The sequence below is a fragment of the Schistocerca nitens genome, chromosome 5 (assembly GCF_023898315.1).
Source record: "Schistocerca nitens isolate TAMUIC-IGC-003100 chromosome 5, iqSchNite1.1, whole genome shotgun sequence".
Classification (NCBI taxonomy): Eukaryota; Metazoa; Arthropoda; class Insecta; order Orthoptera; family Acrididae; genus Schistocerca; species Schistocerca nitens.
The window spans coordinates 785,015,693-785,034,859 of record NC_064618.1 but is presented as its reverse complement, the minus strand read 5'-3'; the positions used below and the strand labels follow the sequence as shown (position 1 = coordinate 785,034,859).

General features: G+C 45.3%; 1 protein-coding gene across 1 annotated transcript in view; it reads right to left on the bottom strand.

Moving 5' to 3' along the window:
* The window catches only part of LOC126259187 (uncharacterized), a 1,151,483-nt gene that overhangs the window by 124,085 nt on the left and 1,008,231 nt on the right, over positions 1 to 19,167 (bottom strand). Inside the window, exon 4 of the mRNA XM_049955770.1 lies at positions 583 to 759. Within this exon, the coding sequence (XP_049811727.1) occupies positions 583 to 759 (177 nt within the window). The remainder of the gene's footprint in view (positions 1 to 582; positions 760 to 19,167) is intronic.

Sequence of the window (19,167 nt, the reverse complement as noted above, 5' to 3'; positions counted from 1 at the left end):
TCTTCCCGCGAACCATACGCGACTGGAACAGGAAAGGGAGGTAATGACAGTGGCACGTAAAGTGCCCTCCGCCACACACGGTTGGGTGGCTTGCGGAGTATAAATGTAGATGTAGATGTAGATGTGGATCTCCATGGATTTCCACTTTACAGCCCTTATCTTCGCTAGGGTGATCCCTCGTCGGTGACTGCTCCGCTTATCTTTTTTACCGCGTCACACAAGTGCCCACAAAGCTAAAGGCGGCATCCAACGTCGCCGTGGGCTGTGGTCATAATGTTTAGGCTTATCAGTGTGCGAGAAATAACAGAAAAACGAAGAGCACTTGTCACTAAGTGCAGCGTCAGCTGGCCATGGATGTCGATGTGAGGCTGGCCTGTCGCTGTCCACCTCACTTGCGACAAAATAGCTATCAGTGGTTGTCGGTGACGATGTTAGGAATAGCTGTCAGACACGTGATTTAAGTCCTTCTCAGTGTCGCCCCTGGGTCGATCGGAATTACTACTTTCCAGCAAAAAAGTTGCAGCTGATGAGTCCTGCTGATCTGAAAGCGGCAGAAAGAGACAAGTGAAAAGCGCAGCTTACCGAAGACGCCGACGAGCTTGATGCAGGCGGTGGCGGGGAAGACGCCGTTGCGACCCTTGCGACCGCCCATGCAAGGCGCCTCCAGGATGCTGTCCGAGTAGTTGTTGTGGAAGGGGTCGTCGCACGGCCGGTAGCTGCCGTTCACCGACACGCACTTGAAGCAGTCGATGGCCGCCGCTGCAACACAGGCGTCCGTGCAGCTCAGTTCACACGTCATGCTGTAGCTCGGAGCTCTATGAAAAGAGAGAGTTGTGCGCGGAAGCTGCCGACAACAGAGCCTAAGCAGAGTTATTAATTCACTACTGAAGATGCAATAAATGGTTCAAATGGCTCTAAGTACTATGGGACTTAACATCTGAGGCCATCAGTCCCCTAGACTTAGAACTACTTAAACCTAACTAACCTAAGGACAACACACATATCCATGCCCGAGGCAGGATTCGAACCTGCGACCGTAGCAGCAGCGCGTTTCCGGACTGAAGCGCCTAGAACTCCTCGGCCACAGCGGCCGGCTGCAATAAATATTCCAGAATTTAAAACAAGAACAGCTTTCAAGATGCACAATTTAGAAGTGTATGCCCTCGGCGTATCTAAGCAACTTTAAGTCACTCTATAAAGGCAAGTCCTCTGGGTAATGCTGAATACCAGTTGGTTTATTTTCGGAGTATGTTGATGTAATAACCCCATAATTAACAATCGTATACAACAGCTCGTTCTACGAAAGATCCACACCGATACCTAAGAAATGGGAAGATCCACAGGTAACACCAATACACAAGAAAGGAAACAGAAATAACCCTCTTAATTATAGACCCACCTTATTGGTATCAATTTGCAGTAAGATTCTGGAAAATATACCGTGTCTGAACATTACGAATTACCTCGAAGAAAACGATCTGTTGTAACCAGCAGAGATTCAGGAAATACAGATCTCATCGAATACAACTGGCTCTTTATTCACACGAAGCAATGGGTGCTATGGACATGAGATCTAATGATGCTTCCATATGTCTAGATTTCCAGAATGCTTTTGGCACCATTCCTTACAAGCGATTTCTTAACAAACTGCGTGCCTTTGCAGCATCGTTTCAGTTGTGCAACTGGGTTTGTCGTTTTCTGTCAGAGAGATCCCAGATCGTTGTAGATGAAGGGAAGGCATCGAATGAAACGGAAGCAAGACCTGGGATTCCCCTAGGAGTCTGTAGATCCTCTGCTGGTCTTACTCTATGTGAACGATTTAGAAGACAATCTGAGCATCCCTCTTAGATTCTTTGTAGATGAGGGTGTCGTTTACCGTTTAGTACACTTGTCAGAAGATAAATGCTAATAACAAAATGATTTATGAACGATATATGTATGGCAGAAAAAGTACCAGTTGACCATTAGCAATAGGCAGAGTAAGGTGCCCCACCACGATAAAACATACAGTTTTTAAGGTTGACGATTCAATGAAAAATCTAGGATTACAATTACGAACAGCTTAAACTCTACTCAATACACAGAGAATCCTGTGAGAAGGCTAATCAAAGAACACTAAGAAGTCGCAACAGGCCTACAAAGAGACTTATTAGCTACGCTTGTCCTTCCTCTTCTGCAGTATTGCTGCGCCGTATAGGATCACTACCCGATAACTATTTATTTATTTCACGGAGTAATCATTTTGAATTTACGGCTATTCTCATGTGCAAGTTGAAATGTCACAAAACGTCCTACAAGTCTAAATGACATGTTGTCGTTGAAATGACATACATCTGCTGTTAGAAACCAGTCGTCGCATTACGCGAAATAAGTATATATCAAGGATACGTAAAATGGCTGACATGGTGCACTGTGATAAACATTAACAAATTGTACTATGTATCTGGAAGTTATTACACGGATGTGACCTGCATTCATCACGTCCATACATCAACTGATCAACTGACACTAACATATACGGGGTGAAACACACAAAATTCGCATCACTAATACTGCGGAAATGAATTCGTAGTTTGGGGGTCGTATTGTTTGTAATAACAGTTAGAAAGCACATTTCTTGTGCAAATATACCCTTCTTTAAACGAACGATGCCAATTAACATTAACAGACTGAAAGTATGATAAATTAGAGTGTTAGTAGTGTTTGTTGCAGGAGTCTAGGCCGAGTCGCTTGGAGGTATCTTCTTTTGAAAAGCTCCCACACCGAAACTTGTACAGTACCTGTAGTAGCTCTCACTAAAGAACAACTCATGTGCACACACACTAGTTACGTGGATTATGATCAGTAACGAGACAACTGACCATCTCAGGTTGTGTTCAAAATGGCGATCAGCAGCGGCAATATGCACTTCCAGTCTGGTATGGAAGGAATGGTCCACACGAGCTAGCATTTCAGCCGAGATGTCCGAGCAGGCTGCAGTAACAACTCGTTGTATATCATCGAGTGTAGTTGATATGTCCTTGTGGACACCGTATTTCAGCTTTTTCAGCAGAAAAAGAACTACAGACATCAAATACGGGGAAAGGGCTGGCCAAGGTGTAGGTCCTCTGCATCCAATCCAACGTTTTGGAAACAATTTGTGAAGACATGGTGTAGTATTTCGAGCAGTCTGGGCTAGGCAGCCATCATGTTGGTACAACAGGTTCGTCCTACTCTGCAGAGGAACGTCTTCTAACATCCATGGAAGATGGTCTGTTAGGAGGTTGCGATACTTGTGAGCATTCAGTGTTCCATCTATGGAAAATGGGCCTATGTGCTAATGGTTCACTATTCCACATCGTACGTTTACACTCCATGGACGCTGGTGTTCCACGGAGATTTTCAACAGATCAATAGTATTTGTTTCGGCTGTTTATCTGGCCATGATTGGCAAATGTGGCTTCATCACTAAACAAGATACATGATACATCGAAAGTACTCTGTCTTAATGCTCATGTGCAGAGGTTAACACTAGTCTTATGACCGTTTCCACGGTATGGAACCTATGTTGATGGAGAATACGTAGGAGCCGCGCGGGATTAGCCGAGCGGTCCTGGGCGCTGCAGTCGTGGCCTGTACGGCTGGTCCCGGCGGAGGTTCGAGTCCTCTCTCGGGCATGGGTGTGTGTGTTTGTCCTTAGGATAATTTAGGTTAAGTAGTGTGTAAGCTTAGGGACTGATGACCTTAGAAGTTAAGTCCCATAAGAAAAAAAAAAAAAATACGCAGGACGCTTGCCTGACTCATGCCACCTCCTCGTGCGACTGCGAGGGGGCTCACGTGCGGATCAACTGCAACAGCAGCAAGAACGTTAATTTCCCCCTCTTCTGTCGTCACTTGCTTTCTTCTGTTACGTTGTCTAGGTGTTACACTACCATCTTACGTAACTGTATTAAGAGGCTTATAAATTATTACTGAGATGTTGACGTCTGTTGGTATACCTTGCCGCATACTCCGTAAAAGAATTTACTGCATTCTTCCAACACTTTACATACTCCATGAGCATGTCGGCTTTTTATGCATTGGTAAATCCCATCGTCCGATCACGGTCTGCCGTCTGGACTGTCAAACAGTAACTGATTAGCAAGACGCAATGCATTCAAGGAACACACACGCACACTGTAAGCAAATATAACAACATTGCACCTAGCAACTAAGCAGGCTGAATGGCACAAACAAGTGTCGGTGTGGAAATTATTCAAAATACGGTACCTCGTAAACGACTCGCACTAAAATCCTGCAACAAACACCACTGACATTCTAATTTACCCTATGTCTTGTCTGTTAATGTCAATAGGCATTGCCGGCCGAAGTGGCCGTGCGGTTAAAGGCGCTGCAGTCTGGAACCGCAAGACCGCTACGGTCGCAGGTTCGAATCCTGCCTCGGGCATGGATGTTTGTGATGTCCTTAGGTTAGTTAGGTTTAACTAGTTCTAAGTTCTAGGGGACTAATGACCTCAGCAGTTGAGTCCCATAGTGCTCAGAGCCATTTGAACCATTCAATAGGCATTCTTCCATTTAAAAACGTGTATGTTTGCACAGAACATACTCTTTCTAAGTATTATTAGAATCTGTTTATTAGCTAACAATGTGAGCCCCTAATTACCAATTCATTATGTGAAAACCGCACATCAGTATCACTTTCCATTTTCACAATATTTGTGGTACAGATTTTAGGTGATTCACCCGTATATGTCAACTGCAGTTGATCACTTGATTTGTGGACGTGATGAATGCAGGTCACAGCAATGTATTGGCTGCCAAATATGCATTACTTTTTGTTAATGTTTACTCGCTGTGTACAATGTCAACCTTATTATGTAGGCCCATCTTTGATACGTACTCATATCCTGTAATGCGACGACTGGATTATGAGACCGGATAGATAGTATTTCGAGGATGACATGTCATTTAGGTGTGTCGGAAGTTTGTCACATTTGAGCTTGCCCTTGAGAATGGCTATAACGCCGAAATCATGATATTCTGAAATAAACGAGTAGTAATCTTACATGACTGCTGTCCACGAAGAAAGAGTAATTTCGAGATACAATTGACGGAAGACATTCAAAAAGTTCAAAGAACTCTTTTGTATTATCGCTAAATACTGTGGAGAGAGTCACGCATATGATAAGCGAGTTGGGGTGGCAGTCGTTAAAGCGAAGGCGTTTTTCGTTGCGGCGAGATCTTGTTACGAAATTTGACTCATCTACTTTCTCTGTCGAATGTGGAAATATTTTGTTGATAACCAGTTACAAAGATGGAAACCATCGTGATAAAAAAGTAACATCAGAGCTTGCGTGGAAATATTTCAGTGTTCCTATTTCTCACGTGCTATTCGAGAAGTAGTCCGAAAGTGGTTCGATGAATCCTATGACAGACACTTAAGTTTTACATACATGTATCGTGTCTGTACTCTTCCATGTCTGAGGGAACATATACCATTCCGTGTATATGAAATTAATCAGTCGAAACAAAGACAATAAATACCAGTGGGCTTTGAAACAACCCGATGAGGAAAACTGGAAATTTGTGCCGGCCTGGAACTCGAATCGGGATTTACCTCTCATGTGAGGTTGCCTTAACTTCTTCGGCGACCCGGACGTGGTCCGTGATCGACTCAAATTTTCAGCGCATCCACACGCTACTCATGTAGTGCCCCTTTCCATTATTCTCAAAACTGACAGCGTATCGCTGATTCCTGTGTGACGTTGAGTGCATGTGTGCATCTGCACAGAAGGAGTCATAGCCGTCTTGCCTTATTTACTTATACATACGGTGTCTGTTCTCTTCAGACATGTCCGAAAGAACAGACACCATTGTGATGCCTCAGCCATTACGTGTACGAAACAAAGACAGTAGCTACCAACGGACAATGAAACAAGCCAATGCACTGTATGTCGGTGGTGAATGGTTGGTAAAAATTTGAGTCGGTCAGGGACCTTGTCCTGATGGCCAAAGCGGCAGTCTGCCTTTGGCAGGGCAGTGGTTCAGACGCCGCTGCTGCGATAGCACGCGCACAGTGTTATTGTGGTTTACAGCCATCTTTGTGCAGCTTTCTTCCTTCCACACACCATGACATTTCCGCAGTGAAAGCCAACACTGAAGTTCAGTTTTACGACCAAGTATGTGCAACAATTTTTACGAGATGTTGTTCGCATCAGTTATCGTGAACTAATAGAGATTCATTTCTATACTGGGAGCAGCCTTGTCTGCATGAAACTGGTGGATGACGCAGCTTGAGGAGGGATTTTAAAAAAGACGAGTGACGTTCAGTTCAGACTTCCAGATGGACATGTTGGCCCTGTGAAAGTGGAACGTGCAGGTCTTGGCCAGAACACGGTCAGTGTGCTCGAATTGCCGTTTGAAGTGACACCAGAGATGGCGATTTTAGCATTGAGTTGCTAGGGCAGTGTGACAAACCGTAAGGTGGAAAGAAGGGCACACTTTACCACATATCCAGTTTTCAATGGGGTGTGTCAGGAACGTGGTAACATACGTTATGAGGGTGCCACTAGTAAAAAAAAAAAAGCTGCTTAGGTCACATAAAGTGAAAGTAGCGCTCTCCACAAACAAAAAACTACAATAGAAACTAGTCCTGACCTTAAACAATAAAAAACTAAATTCTCAGACTCGAGAATAAACAAAATAAAATGTAAAACTTGCTCAAGCTACTACACAGGACGTAAGGATTTTCAAATTAGATACACTGAACACATCAATTGTTTCACACACAATCAGTTTACAAAATCAGCAATAGTAACACACAATCAAAACACTGGACAGCCATTCAAAAACGTAGAAGAAGAACTTAAGATACTCCACCGCTTCCAACAATCTCATGCAATGGATGTAATGGTGGAACTTGATATTTTTGTAAATTACAAAAGGCAAGGAGAAAAAATTTTCAATGATAAGCTAGATAGTGAATCAATTTCTTCAAATGTTTCTCCTGTATAACTGTAATAATTTTCATAAATATGTACATTTAGTTATTAAAAATCGATAATTTAGTAGCAAATAATGGTAAAAATATACAGATCAAAAACAGTTTTGCATCAGCCCGGTTCCCAGAGCTCCTGAAGATAGACGATGACTGTGGGTATTGTATCACAGACACAGTCCCTTTGACTGTTCAGAGATGTTACAAAACCCTCCCAAAGATGTACACAATCATGCGTGAGCAGCGCCTATTAGACGGAGGGGGTCCGACAGCCAGCCGATCAGTCCCAGTCAATCCACCAGGAAGGATGTATACGGCTCGTGTTGTCTGTAGTTCAACCATGCCTAGACGGTCAAACCGCAGTTCGATTGCGTCCGCAGTTACTTTGTGCCAGGAGGGGCTCTGAACAACAGAAGTGTCCAGGCGTCTCGGAGTGAACCAAAGCGATATTGTGCGGATGTGGAGGAGATACAGAGACATAGGAACTGTCGATGACATGCCTCGCTCAGGCCGCCCAAGGGCTACAAGTGCAGTGGATGACCGCTACGTACGGATTATTGCTCGGAGGAACCCTGACAACAAAGCCACCAGGTTGAATAATACTTTTCGTGCTATCACAGGACGTCGTGTTACGACTCAAACATTGCGCAATAGGTTACATGATGCGCAACTTCACTTCCGACGTCCATGGCGACGTGCATCTTTACAACCACGAAACTATGCAGCGCGGTACAGATGGGCCCAACAACATGCCGAATGGACCGCTCAGGATTGGCATCACGTTCTCTTCTCTGATGAGTGTCGCATATGCCTTCAACCAGACAATCGTTGGAGACAACCCGGTCAGGCTGAACGCCTTTGACACACTGTTCAGCGAGTGCAGCAAGATGGAGGTTCTCTGCTGTTTCGGGGTGGCATTATGTGGGGCCGACGTACGCCGCTGGTGGTCACGGAAGGCGCTATAACGGCTGTACGATACATGAATACCCTCCTCCGACCGATAGTGCAACCGCATCGGGAGCATATTGGCGAGGCATTCGTCTTCATGGACGACAATTCACGCTCCAGTAGTCCACATCTTGTGAATGACTTCCTTCAGGATAACGACATCGCTCAACTAGAGTGGCCAGCATGTTCTCCGAACATGAACGCTATCGAATACGCCTGGGATTGATTGAAAAGTGCTGTTTATTGACAACGTGACCCACCAACCACTATGAGGGATCTACGCCGAATCGCCATTGAGGAGTGGGACTATCTGGACCAACAGCGCCTTCATGAACTTATGGATAGTATGCCACGACGAATACAGACATGCACCAATGCAAGAGGACGCGCTAGTGGGTATTAGAGGTACCGGAGTGTACAGCAGTCTGAACCACCACCTCTGACGGTCTCGCTATATGGTGGTACAACATGCAATGTGTGGTTTTCATGAGCAATAAAAAGAGCGGAAATGATGTTTATGTTGATCTCTATTCCAATTTTCTGTACAGGTTCCAGAACTCTCGGAACCGAGGTGATGCAAAACTTTTTTTGATGTGTGTACATCTTACGATTTGCAACCTTATATATGTAAACCAAAAACACTGTAACAACTCTGTGTAAAAAGTCTTAGTGAAACCGTAGTGTCGTAATATCTTTGTAGCATGTTTTGTAAAACAAACAGTGTAAGTGATGATTTGCATGTGTGTGACATTCTATATAATGGAGGAGAGACCTGTAAGTAGACAAAAAAAAAACAATTTTTAACATTAGTATTTAAAAACACTCAATAATTAATTTTTTCCGATCTTCCGATTGCAGTCTAACTTCCAAGAGACGTAAGGGAGTCAGAAAACCACCAAACATATTACTGTAAGTACGTGCACAAATGCACTAGAAAACGAGAATAAATTCTCGAAACGCGTTGTGCTAAGTATCAAGAAGTAATTAACTGGTGCAACTTTCATTATTTAAATCATGAATTACACAGTTGGAAGCTTTCCTGGAACAACTAATAAGATGAACGAAATTACGTTAACTATGAGTTTAACATTCCGTCGGTCACGACGACGTAAGAAACAGGGTACAATCAGTGACTGAATAAGGAAGGGGTCAGAGTCTTTTGAAGGTCGATTTAGCGGAGGAGTTAGAGAAGTCAGAACGGTAGTTTTTAGTCAGTGAGGGAGAGTTATGTGAGCGCTAAGCAATAGCCAGTGATAGATAGTACAATAAAGAAATTGTCCGTGGTGTAGATACAGTCATTCACAACATTATTTTCCAATGGGCCGTTACATTCTTCTGCCAGCCGCAGTTTAAGCAAGGCCGAGGTTTAGTCACCGTCTGTTGTTACTTCGTTGCGAGGCGGGCAGCACGGGCCAGGCAAGCGGACACGTGTTCTTTTCTCGCCTGTGCGGACTTTCGAAGGAGTACATAATACTCCCTCTGCGCCGTTCTCTTGGGTCGATATTTGTTCAGGGCTGCCACTCGTAACCCGGTCTAGCTGCTTGCTGAATTATGGACTACCTGTCAGGTTGGCTGCATCGGCAACGTGATCGATCGCGGCATCAGAATGTCGATACTATTCGCAACTCTTGCCAACGCTCCTTATTCCGGGAAAGGAGGTTCACAGATCTGCTTCACTTTCCCGCAAGTAACACACCGCTGGCTTCATCGAGTCGCGAGAACATATCCAGGGAGCACAAGACCTCTAGAAACTGATGTCATTCGCGCCCTTTTATGCTTGAGCTTCTAGAAGTGAATAGCCGTTCCATGTTTACAAATTCTTGCACCCCTCCTGACACGAAATACTCACTGATCTACGTACATTTCGTTAAAGAGATGCTCTGGGTTTTAGGGTATGAAATCGCACTTGAATAACTGCGTATTACCTTCTGTTCGCAGGATTCTAGAACATGTTCTAAGCTCGACTTTTATGACATTCCTGGCGGAAACCAAATTTTTTTCAGAGCATCAGTGCGGATTCGGGAAAAACCACTCGTGGGAAACAAAGTGTTGTTTATTCACATACATCTTGCAAACAATAGGTCTTCCTAGATTTCCGAAAGGCGTACCACACTGTACCGCTTCATCGACGACTAATCAAGACACTATCATAGGGAGTATCTTTGCAAGCATATCTACATCTACGTGATTACTCTGCAATTCACTACTAAGTGCCTGACAAAGAGTCATCGAACCATCTTTAAGCTTCTTCTCTACCGTTCCAATCTCGAACAGCGGGCATGGAAAGCGAATGCTTAAATAATTCCGCGCGAGCTCTGATTTTTCTTATTTTATTATGATGATAATTTCTCCCTATGTAGGTGGGAGCAAAAAAATATTTTCACACTCTGAGGAGAAAATCGGTGATTGAAATTTCACGCCTTTGCTATAATGACTGCCACCCCAATTCGTGTATCATATACTTTGTACTCTGTCCCTTATTCCGCGTCAATTAATCATCCAAATTTTCTGAGTTTACGATAATTTGTTTGTCTGTATCTGTTCATCAAATCTACCGAGATCCGTCCCAGTCGTAGAATGTATTTAGGGGTAATACTAAGAGGCGATATGAAACAGGCCGATCACGTAAAACCTGTATTAAGAAATGTGACTGGAATGATTAGATTTTCATGTATTCAGGTCTGTGTCACAGTCGAGTATAATTTATTTGTGGCGAGTAGTTTCGAAAGTTAACGTTCACTCTAACACTATTGCCTACAGAAGTTACAATATTATTACAGACAAAGAATGCAAAGTATTACAACAGTTATCAATGTATGTGTGCACACCTAGTAGAAGTGCTAATTTCGAATAAGGCATTGTTGCATTTCAAGTGTTTGTTAGAGAGTAATTCCACCGATACACTTACAAGACATATTCATAGAACAGATCTGAATGATGAAGATGGTAAGACCATAGTTCAGAAGTGATACATTCAAGTAAAGATCAATACTACAAATAGTGTTTTCAAAGACTCAATATATGGCACTAGTTGCTCATAATGTATTTGTGGCTACAAACGTCGACGTAGCGTATAAATTCATGACAAGCCACTATTGACATATATCGAATCTGTGTAAACACAGTTGTAGCGCTGACCTTCCGTATAAGATAGTCTAATATTTAAACTTCAGAAACCACCTGATGGTTCTCCTGTTCCTTCAACTTAAAAAGTATGCCTTTACAGGTGCGGCTGCCCAACAGGAAGAACTCTTTATAAGTTAGTTTCTTGATTGTACCATTCTTGCGCGGCGGTCATAAAACATCTGTCATGCAGATTTGTTTTATGAAGATGTCTTGTAAGTGTATTAGTTGAATCATGGTCTGACAAACGGGCATGTCTTATTTGATATCAGCATACTACCATTTATGCACAACGTATATTGATAACTGTTGTCATATTTTGCATTATTTGTCTGCAATTATTCTGCAACTTCTGCAGGCGATGGTTTGAGAGTGAACGTTAACGTTAGGAGCTAGTCACTAACAAGAAATTGTACGCAGCGGTGGACAGGAACCTGAATAGATAATAATCAAATCTGAGTTATTGGTCGATTTAAAAATGAAATGTAATTGCATAAATACTTAGATTTGTTGGAAGAGTTATGGTAAAATCAAAGGCATCTACAAAAGGAATCGCCTTCAAGACCTATTCTAGAGCACTGTTTCTGTGTTTTGAGTTCTTCTCAAACAGGCATCACTGCCGACATCGACATTAAATGGGAATCCGGGGAAGAAAAGTTCTCGCGAAACCCTGTTGGGAGAATTTAGAGAACACTGCGAGACCATCATTGTTCTACCATCATTGTATATCTCATGTAGGGATAGTGAGAATAAGGGCACACACGGAGGCATATAGACGGTAAATTTCCCTTGCTCACTACACGAATGGAACAGGAAAGAAAATTGGTAATCTTGCTGCAATGTACCCTCCACCATGCACTGCACAGTGGCTTGCGGAGTGTGTACGCGGTTCTAAATACGTAGTCGTCGTGTAGGGAAGCAGCCTACTCATGCCGTAGTAAATTCACATCAGTCTTTCCATTGTGTGCCAGCCAGTCTGCTGTAACTACCTCTGACGTCATAAATGTGCGCAATACTTTAAAAATCAAATAAATAACCTAAAACATTTCTAGCATGTCAGGAGTAATACTAAATTAATGTGTGTTGAATATCAGTTCGATAACTTTAACCATTTTCGAAATTTGAACGTTTTTCTGTAAAAATCATTGGCGCAACAGAAAAGAGCTAGAGACTTCAAAATTGATAATTAGATTAATTTTTCATAATTATTTAATAGAATCAGTCTTCTGGATCTCACAATTTAAGATTTTAGTTGAAATTCAATATTTTCTGGTTTTTGTCTTAAAACTTAAGGAAGCAATATAGATTAAGTAGGCTAATAAATAAGGCTAGGATGTTTATATTTAAGTAGGTTGGAGATCCGCTATAACTATGAAGATGTGAGAAGTTTCATTTGAATACCTATAAAACTATAGCGATAGCGTATCTCCAAAGGGCCAGTTCAGAGCTCGTCTACTGCGTGCAGTGTAATTAAATTAATTCTCTCGCCCAAAATATTTAACTTAGCCACGTCAAAATTTTATTATCAATACTTACCTGCGTGCTGAATGCACATTTAAATTGAGAGCTTCATCGGCCATCAGCAAGAGAAGCTATGATTTATTCGGTAACTTTTAAAGTGGTGCATTACTAGCCCAGCGGCTAGTCGGGAGAGCCGATTTGATCAGGCGTTCCCTTAGCCGTCCGCACCGCGGCTTTATATCTAAGAACGCTGCGCGAGGAACCAAGGCCCCAGTTCTCTCCAGACGCTGAATAGCACGTCATCTGTGTCGGGAGTCGCGTCACGTCGGTATCATTGCTACAAACAGCCTCGGATGCCGTATTAAGTTACTCGGGATACGTGTAACCATGAAATTATTTTCGAGTGAAGTGTTAATTCTGGGTTGACTTTAATTATCGATCTTCAGTTTGCGTATTGTCGTATTTTCACGTGCCGCCGCGGGACAAACATTCTACCATTATTTAGCGTGGCGTTTGATGAACCTAATCATCAAATTATGGCGAGCATTCATTTAAACATTTAATTTGGACATTTATAGTTGCATCAGCGCATTAGACTCTGAACTGCTCTGTTAGTTAGATTGTGTGGATTCTTTTGTTTTCATCCGTGACTTTCAGAATACAGGACGTTTTTCACGACTGTTTTTGATTATAAATCCCAGACAATCTCCTAATTCCTCAGAGCTATAAGCTGTAACTATAAATGTATTCTCAGATGAAGTGGGCACTAGGAATTCTAATTACAGGCTTCACGTTTTGCTAATCACTTTCTGGTTGCCAATATTGTAGTTAGAGAGCCAGTGTTGAGAACGGCGAAAGACAGCATAAATAACATTCTAAATAATAGGAACATTCAAACAAATTATATAACAACAACATCATATTTTCTAACCGCCGCCCCACAGTCGGGATGATAGGAAATACGTGGAGACCAAAACTGAAACGGAAGGTGCTAGAATTCTTGGCAAAGTCTAGGAAACAAGAAGAGTTCAACTTTATTCGCTGCCATATAGCGATGTATATACATTTAGTGATGAAGATGAGTTGTCTTCCAGCGGATAGTGCATCACTTGTCAGGTGAACACTATAGGCCGAGACCCCGGGATACCGGCAAGGTAGAAGCAATCAGATGAAGAGCGATATTAGTGACTGCAGTGATCTGGCTGGCTGGAGTCTCGACCAGTTTTGTAATTGCTATAGTGTTGTAGCAGTTGGCTGGCTTTAGGCCGGAAAAAGTTTCACGAATGTTTCGAGCAAAGAGATAAATACCACAGAGATGCAACACCGCGACCAGCGTGAAGAAAATTGAACAACAGTTTTCCATGTTTTGGGAAGTCAAAATGAAGGGACTTGGCGCATCATTGTGTGTAAGGAAACACCAAACATAGGATAAAATAATGAATTAGCATATTCATGTAAAGTACAACATGTGAATGTTCTTTATGTGCTGGTGTGTAACAGAACTGTACAATACTATTACCAGATAATATTTTTAACAGTACTCGTAATTTTATTGCTTTTGTTCATGCCCTTATACGATGCACAAATATTAGGCGTTATTTCGAAATTAAATTCGGCAATATCTTACCTTGAAAGTTCGCACGTGCACTGTTTTATTTTCACAACAACCACAAATGACTTCCGAACATATGGCGTATAACAGTACAGCTTAAAGGAGCGTTAGATAACATGCCACAGCCTCTCTGTATATACACCATCTGTATGGTTGCGATTGACAAAGCGCGAAACGCTAGTGGAGAGAAATACCGTTAAGAGGCGTTTCCCTAGGGGTAGGAATTTTGCGCAGCGCGAACAGGACAGGGCGATTTGCGTCGGCAAGGACGTAAAACGCATTTATGTTTTCCCTGAATATGACACCGCAAGCGCATTAACTATACAGTTCGCACCAGTAAACCCCTTATTCTTTAAAACGGCTTCCTGATTACTTTAAAAATTTGTTAGCGTGTTAAATGTTTGATGTTAAGTATGTAGCGAGAAAAAAGTTTAGAAAAGATTTGCAACTGGGTTCTAAGTTTGTCGGAAGTCGCTAAGTACTTTCTGTTGTAACCGCGGCCGGCCGGGGTGGCCGAGCGGTTAAAGGCGCTACAGTCTGGAACCGCACGACCGCTACAGTCGCAGGTTCGAATCCTGCCTCGGGCATGGATGTGTGTGATGTCCTTAGGTTAGTTAGGTTTAAGTAGTTCTAAGTTCTAGGGGACTTATGACCACAGCAGTTGAGTCCCATAGTGCTCAGAGCCATTTGAACCATTTTTTTTTGTTGTAACCGCGACCGGAACGGCCGCGGGATTGCCGTGTAGGAAAGCGCGGTGGGACCCACGGAGCGGTCCGCGAATAACAACACAAACGGGAGAGGAGGGACACAAACAACGAGAAGATACAAACAACAGAGTCACAAGTAAACCTAACTAATCAACCACATCCACTCATACAGGGAACAAAGAACGAAAATACGCTGTCTGAGGCGAGATGTCGATGGATGCACGCCAAGGTTAGACTGACTGGCTGTGCTTTTTCTTTTTTTTTCTTTATTGTGATTTCATTCCCCTGCCCACATGGGCAGTGGAGGGCTGTGAGCGGCACAATCCGTCGCTCTTCAGCCAAATGACAGGACAAGTAATACAAGAATAAAATGTTACATTTAGAAAGCGAAAAAAAGGGGAACATAAAACAGAGTGAGGGGAGATAATGGAGGTAAAAATACACAGATATGGAGACGTTCATGGGGGGACGATTAAAAAAGGTCGACATAAAGTTAAAAAAACACAGTTGGCGATTCTTAAAAACACAAAGAAGACACTGAAGGCACACGCACAGGTTAAAAGTCGGCCACAGTATTAAGAACACTCCAGAACAACACACTTAAAGCCCACTTGGAGCACACCCAATGAATAATAAAACTGCCAGGTGGGACCTGCCGAGGGAGAGGCTGGAGAGGATGGAAAAGCAGAGGAGAGAAGGGGGAGTAGGGGAGGCGGCAGGATGAAAAGAGTAGGGGCGTTGACACGTAATAAGGCAGGAGACTGGTGGGGCAGGAGATGAAGAGGGAAGACAAGGTAGAAGGGAGTGCAGAGACTCTGAAGAGGAGCACAAGGGAGGGAGGGGGAGTAGGAGGGGAAAGCCACTCAGAAGGGAGGGGGACGAGAGGGAGCCCTGAAGAGGAGGCAGGAGGAAGATGGGGTTGGAGTTGGTAGGATGGGCAGATGTCAGGGCGAAGCTCATCGTCCGGGAGGGGTAGATGGTGGAAGTTGCGTTGGGAAAGGAGGCGGAGGGTGTGGAGATGGAGAGAGGGTGGGATGCAATGGTAAAGGCGTGGTAACAGGTTGGGAGTGGAGAGGAAGGGAGACACCAGGGGGTGAGGGGGATCAGTGTGGCGGACAATATATAGTGTGCTGATGTGTTCAAGAAAAAAGGAGAAGGTGGGCGAAGGGGATGAGGTCTTAAAGGATGTGAGTGGGGGATGGAAGGTGGATGTTGAAGGCGAGGCGGAGCACATGGCGTTCGAGGATTCGGAGGGATTTATAGAACCTGTGAGGGGCGGAAATCCAAGCTGCGCTGGCATAACAGAGGATGGGATGGCTCAAGGATTTGTAGGTGTTAAGGATGGTGGAAGGATGCAGACCCTATGCCCAGCCACAGGAGTTTCAGGAGGCGGAGTCTGTTGTTAGCTTTGTTTTGGATGGTAAGGAGATGGGGAGTCCAGGTGAGGTGGCGGTCGAGGGTAAGGCCAAGGTATTTAAGGGTAGGAGTGAGGTGGATAGGATGGCCATAAGTGGTGAGGTATAAATCATGGAGACAGAAGAAGCAGGTGGTGCAGCCTATGATCATTGCCTAGGTCTTGGAGGGGTAGATACAGAGGAATCACTGGTTGCACCAAGTGGTGAATTGGTGAAGGTGGGTTTGGAGAGTACGTTGGGACCATTGAAGCGTAGGATAAAGGGCTAGGAAGGCGGTGTCATCAGCAAACTGGAGGATATATACAGGCAGGGGACGTTTGGGCATATCAGTAGTGTTCAGGAGATAGAGGAGAGGGGAAAGGACGGAGCCTTGGGGCATGCCGGCAGAGGGATAGAAAGTATGGGAGTTGGAATTGTGGATAGTCATACAGGGGGACAATGGGAGAGGAAGGAAGCAACGAGATGGACGAAGTTGATGGGGAGAGCATAGGTCTGGAGTTTGAAGTGGAGCCCAGGATGCCAGACACAGTCATAGGCGTTCTGGAGGTCAAGGGAAACAAAGATAGCAGAGCGACGGAAGTTGGAGGGAGAGAAGATTGGTAAGGTTAAGGAGCTGGTCGTCAGCAGAGAAGGAAGGCCAGAAGCCGCATTGGGTAAGGTGGTGGTGAATATGGTGAGAGAGGATAGTCTTGAAGACCTTACTGAACACGGAGGTGAGGCAGATGGGATAATAGGAAGCGGTATCAGAGGGGGGTTTGTTGGGTTAAGGGAACAGCAGGACACGGGAAGTCTTCCACAGGTCAGGGTAAAATCCAGTGGAGAGTAGGACATTGTACAGGTTAGCAAGGACAGTCAGGAAGGATGGGGGGGGGGGATTCCTTGAGGTGGCAGTAGGTGACACCATCATGACCAGGGGCAGTGTAGCGTTTGGAGCGGAGGGCAAGTGTGATGTCATGTGTGGTGATGGGAGTGTTGATGTCTGAGGGGGGTAACCAATCCAAGAACTGGAAGCTACGGGTGAGCAGAGGGACAGAGGTGTCAGTGCAGTCAAGGATGGTGGGGAAGAGGGAGTAATCAAAATGGGGATTGCCAGGAATGGAGAAGACCTCGGAGAGGTGGGAAGCTGAATGGTTAGCCTGACTGAGGTTGTCAGGAAAGGGTCGATTTTCATGGAGGATTGGGTTATGCGGGGTGAGATGGCTACCAATAAGGTGGTGCAAGGCTGACCAGTACTTGGAGGAGTTGGCAGGGAGGGTGGAGTTGAGGTGTGTGCATGTCTGGCACCAGTCCCGGCATTTCTTTGATGTAAGGGGGTTGTGTCGCTGTAATTGCCGATGGCAGATGAGTGTATCCCAGTCACGGGTGTGGAGGGAGGAGAGGTAGAGCCTGCGGGATTCACACAGAAGAAGGATGGTCTGTGGAGGAAGCTTAGGGCAGTGAGGATGGATGAGTTTGTTAGGGACATGATTCTCCACAGCATCAGTGATGGTCTTCTGAAGGATGGAAGAGGCATGGGTGATGACAGCAGGATGGTGAAAGGTGAGGGGGTGGCTTTCGACCTGTAAGGCAATGGATTCCTGGTAGGCATCCCAGTCGGCACAGCGGTAGTCACAGACAGACTTGGGAGGGGCAGCTGGGCAGGTGGCGGCTGGGGTGGGATGGGCAGAGGAGATGGTGAGAAGGACAGGGAGATGGTCACTACCAATGGGATCGAGGACGTCAATGGCAATGCAACCAAGGAGGTTGGAGGAAGCGAAGATAACATCGGGGGTGGAGTTACTTTCAGGATAGGTGTGCTGTGGGAGAGGAACAAGGTCACCATGGAGGGTGGCAAGGAACTGATGCCACTGCTCAAGGGTGGCAGGGTCACGGATGTGGATGTTGAGGTCAATGGCGATCACATAGGTGGAGAAGGAATGGTCAGCATGGGAATGAAGTCGAAGGGGAGAGGAGCTGCAGGGTGGATATAGATAGTGGCGCAGGTGATGGTGAGAGAGAGAAAAAAATATGGTGAGGAGAAGGTGTTCAGTCGGGTCATTGAGGAGGGGTTGTGGCCAGACAGGGAGATGCTTGAGGTGGCCTATAGCGACCCCACCTCGAGCTAGGGGTAGGAGATTGTCAGTGCAGTGAAGGAGAGAGGGGGAGGTGTGGACAATATGGTGGGATTGGAGGAAGGTTTCATTAAGGAGGAAGGAGTCAACCTGGTGCTGGGATAGGGTATGCATGAAGAGCTGTTTGTTGGCAGGGAGGGAGCGAATGTTGAGGGCAGTGGTTTTTCGGATGAGGGGGTGGAGGAGAGGTCGCCACTGGGAAGTTTGGAAGATTTTTTCGAGGGTGTGGCCTGGGAGGAGGGATGAGGGACTGGATGGATGGGGAGGTGGTGGGAGGCAGGGCCCTCCTGTGGGGCAATGGCACTGGTCAGGCGGATAGGGCACTCTTTGGTGGCAACTGTGGTGCGGCGGGCAGTTACTCGAGTGGGGGAAGGAGGGGTAGTTACAGGGGGGAGGGTGGGGAGGGGGGAAAGTCGTCTTGGTGGGAGTCAGGAGTGGGAGGGGGGGCAGAAGCAGGGGCAGGAGCAGGAGCAAGGGCTGGGCCAGGGGCAGGGGAAGGAGTGACATAAAGGTGGGGATACATGGATGAGGAGGAGATAGAAGGTTAGGAGACCGTGAGTAGGGGAGGTGGATGAGACGGGTTAATCCCTAAGTAAGCACTCCACGATGTTACAGTGGGGGCACGGGAAGGGGAGGTGTAGAAGACGGTGGTAGTGGGGGTGTCCATGATTGCAGGCAGTGTCCACGGACGACAGGAGTACCAAAGAAACTAAAACGAGGGGACAGCGACGAGCACTGGGCGGCGGCGAGCACCGGGAGGCGGCGACCAGGCGGCGGCGGCGGCGGCGAGCTCCGGGCGGCGGCGTCGGCGACC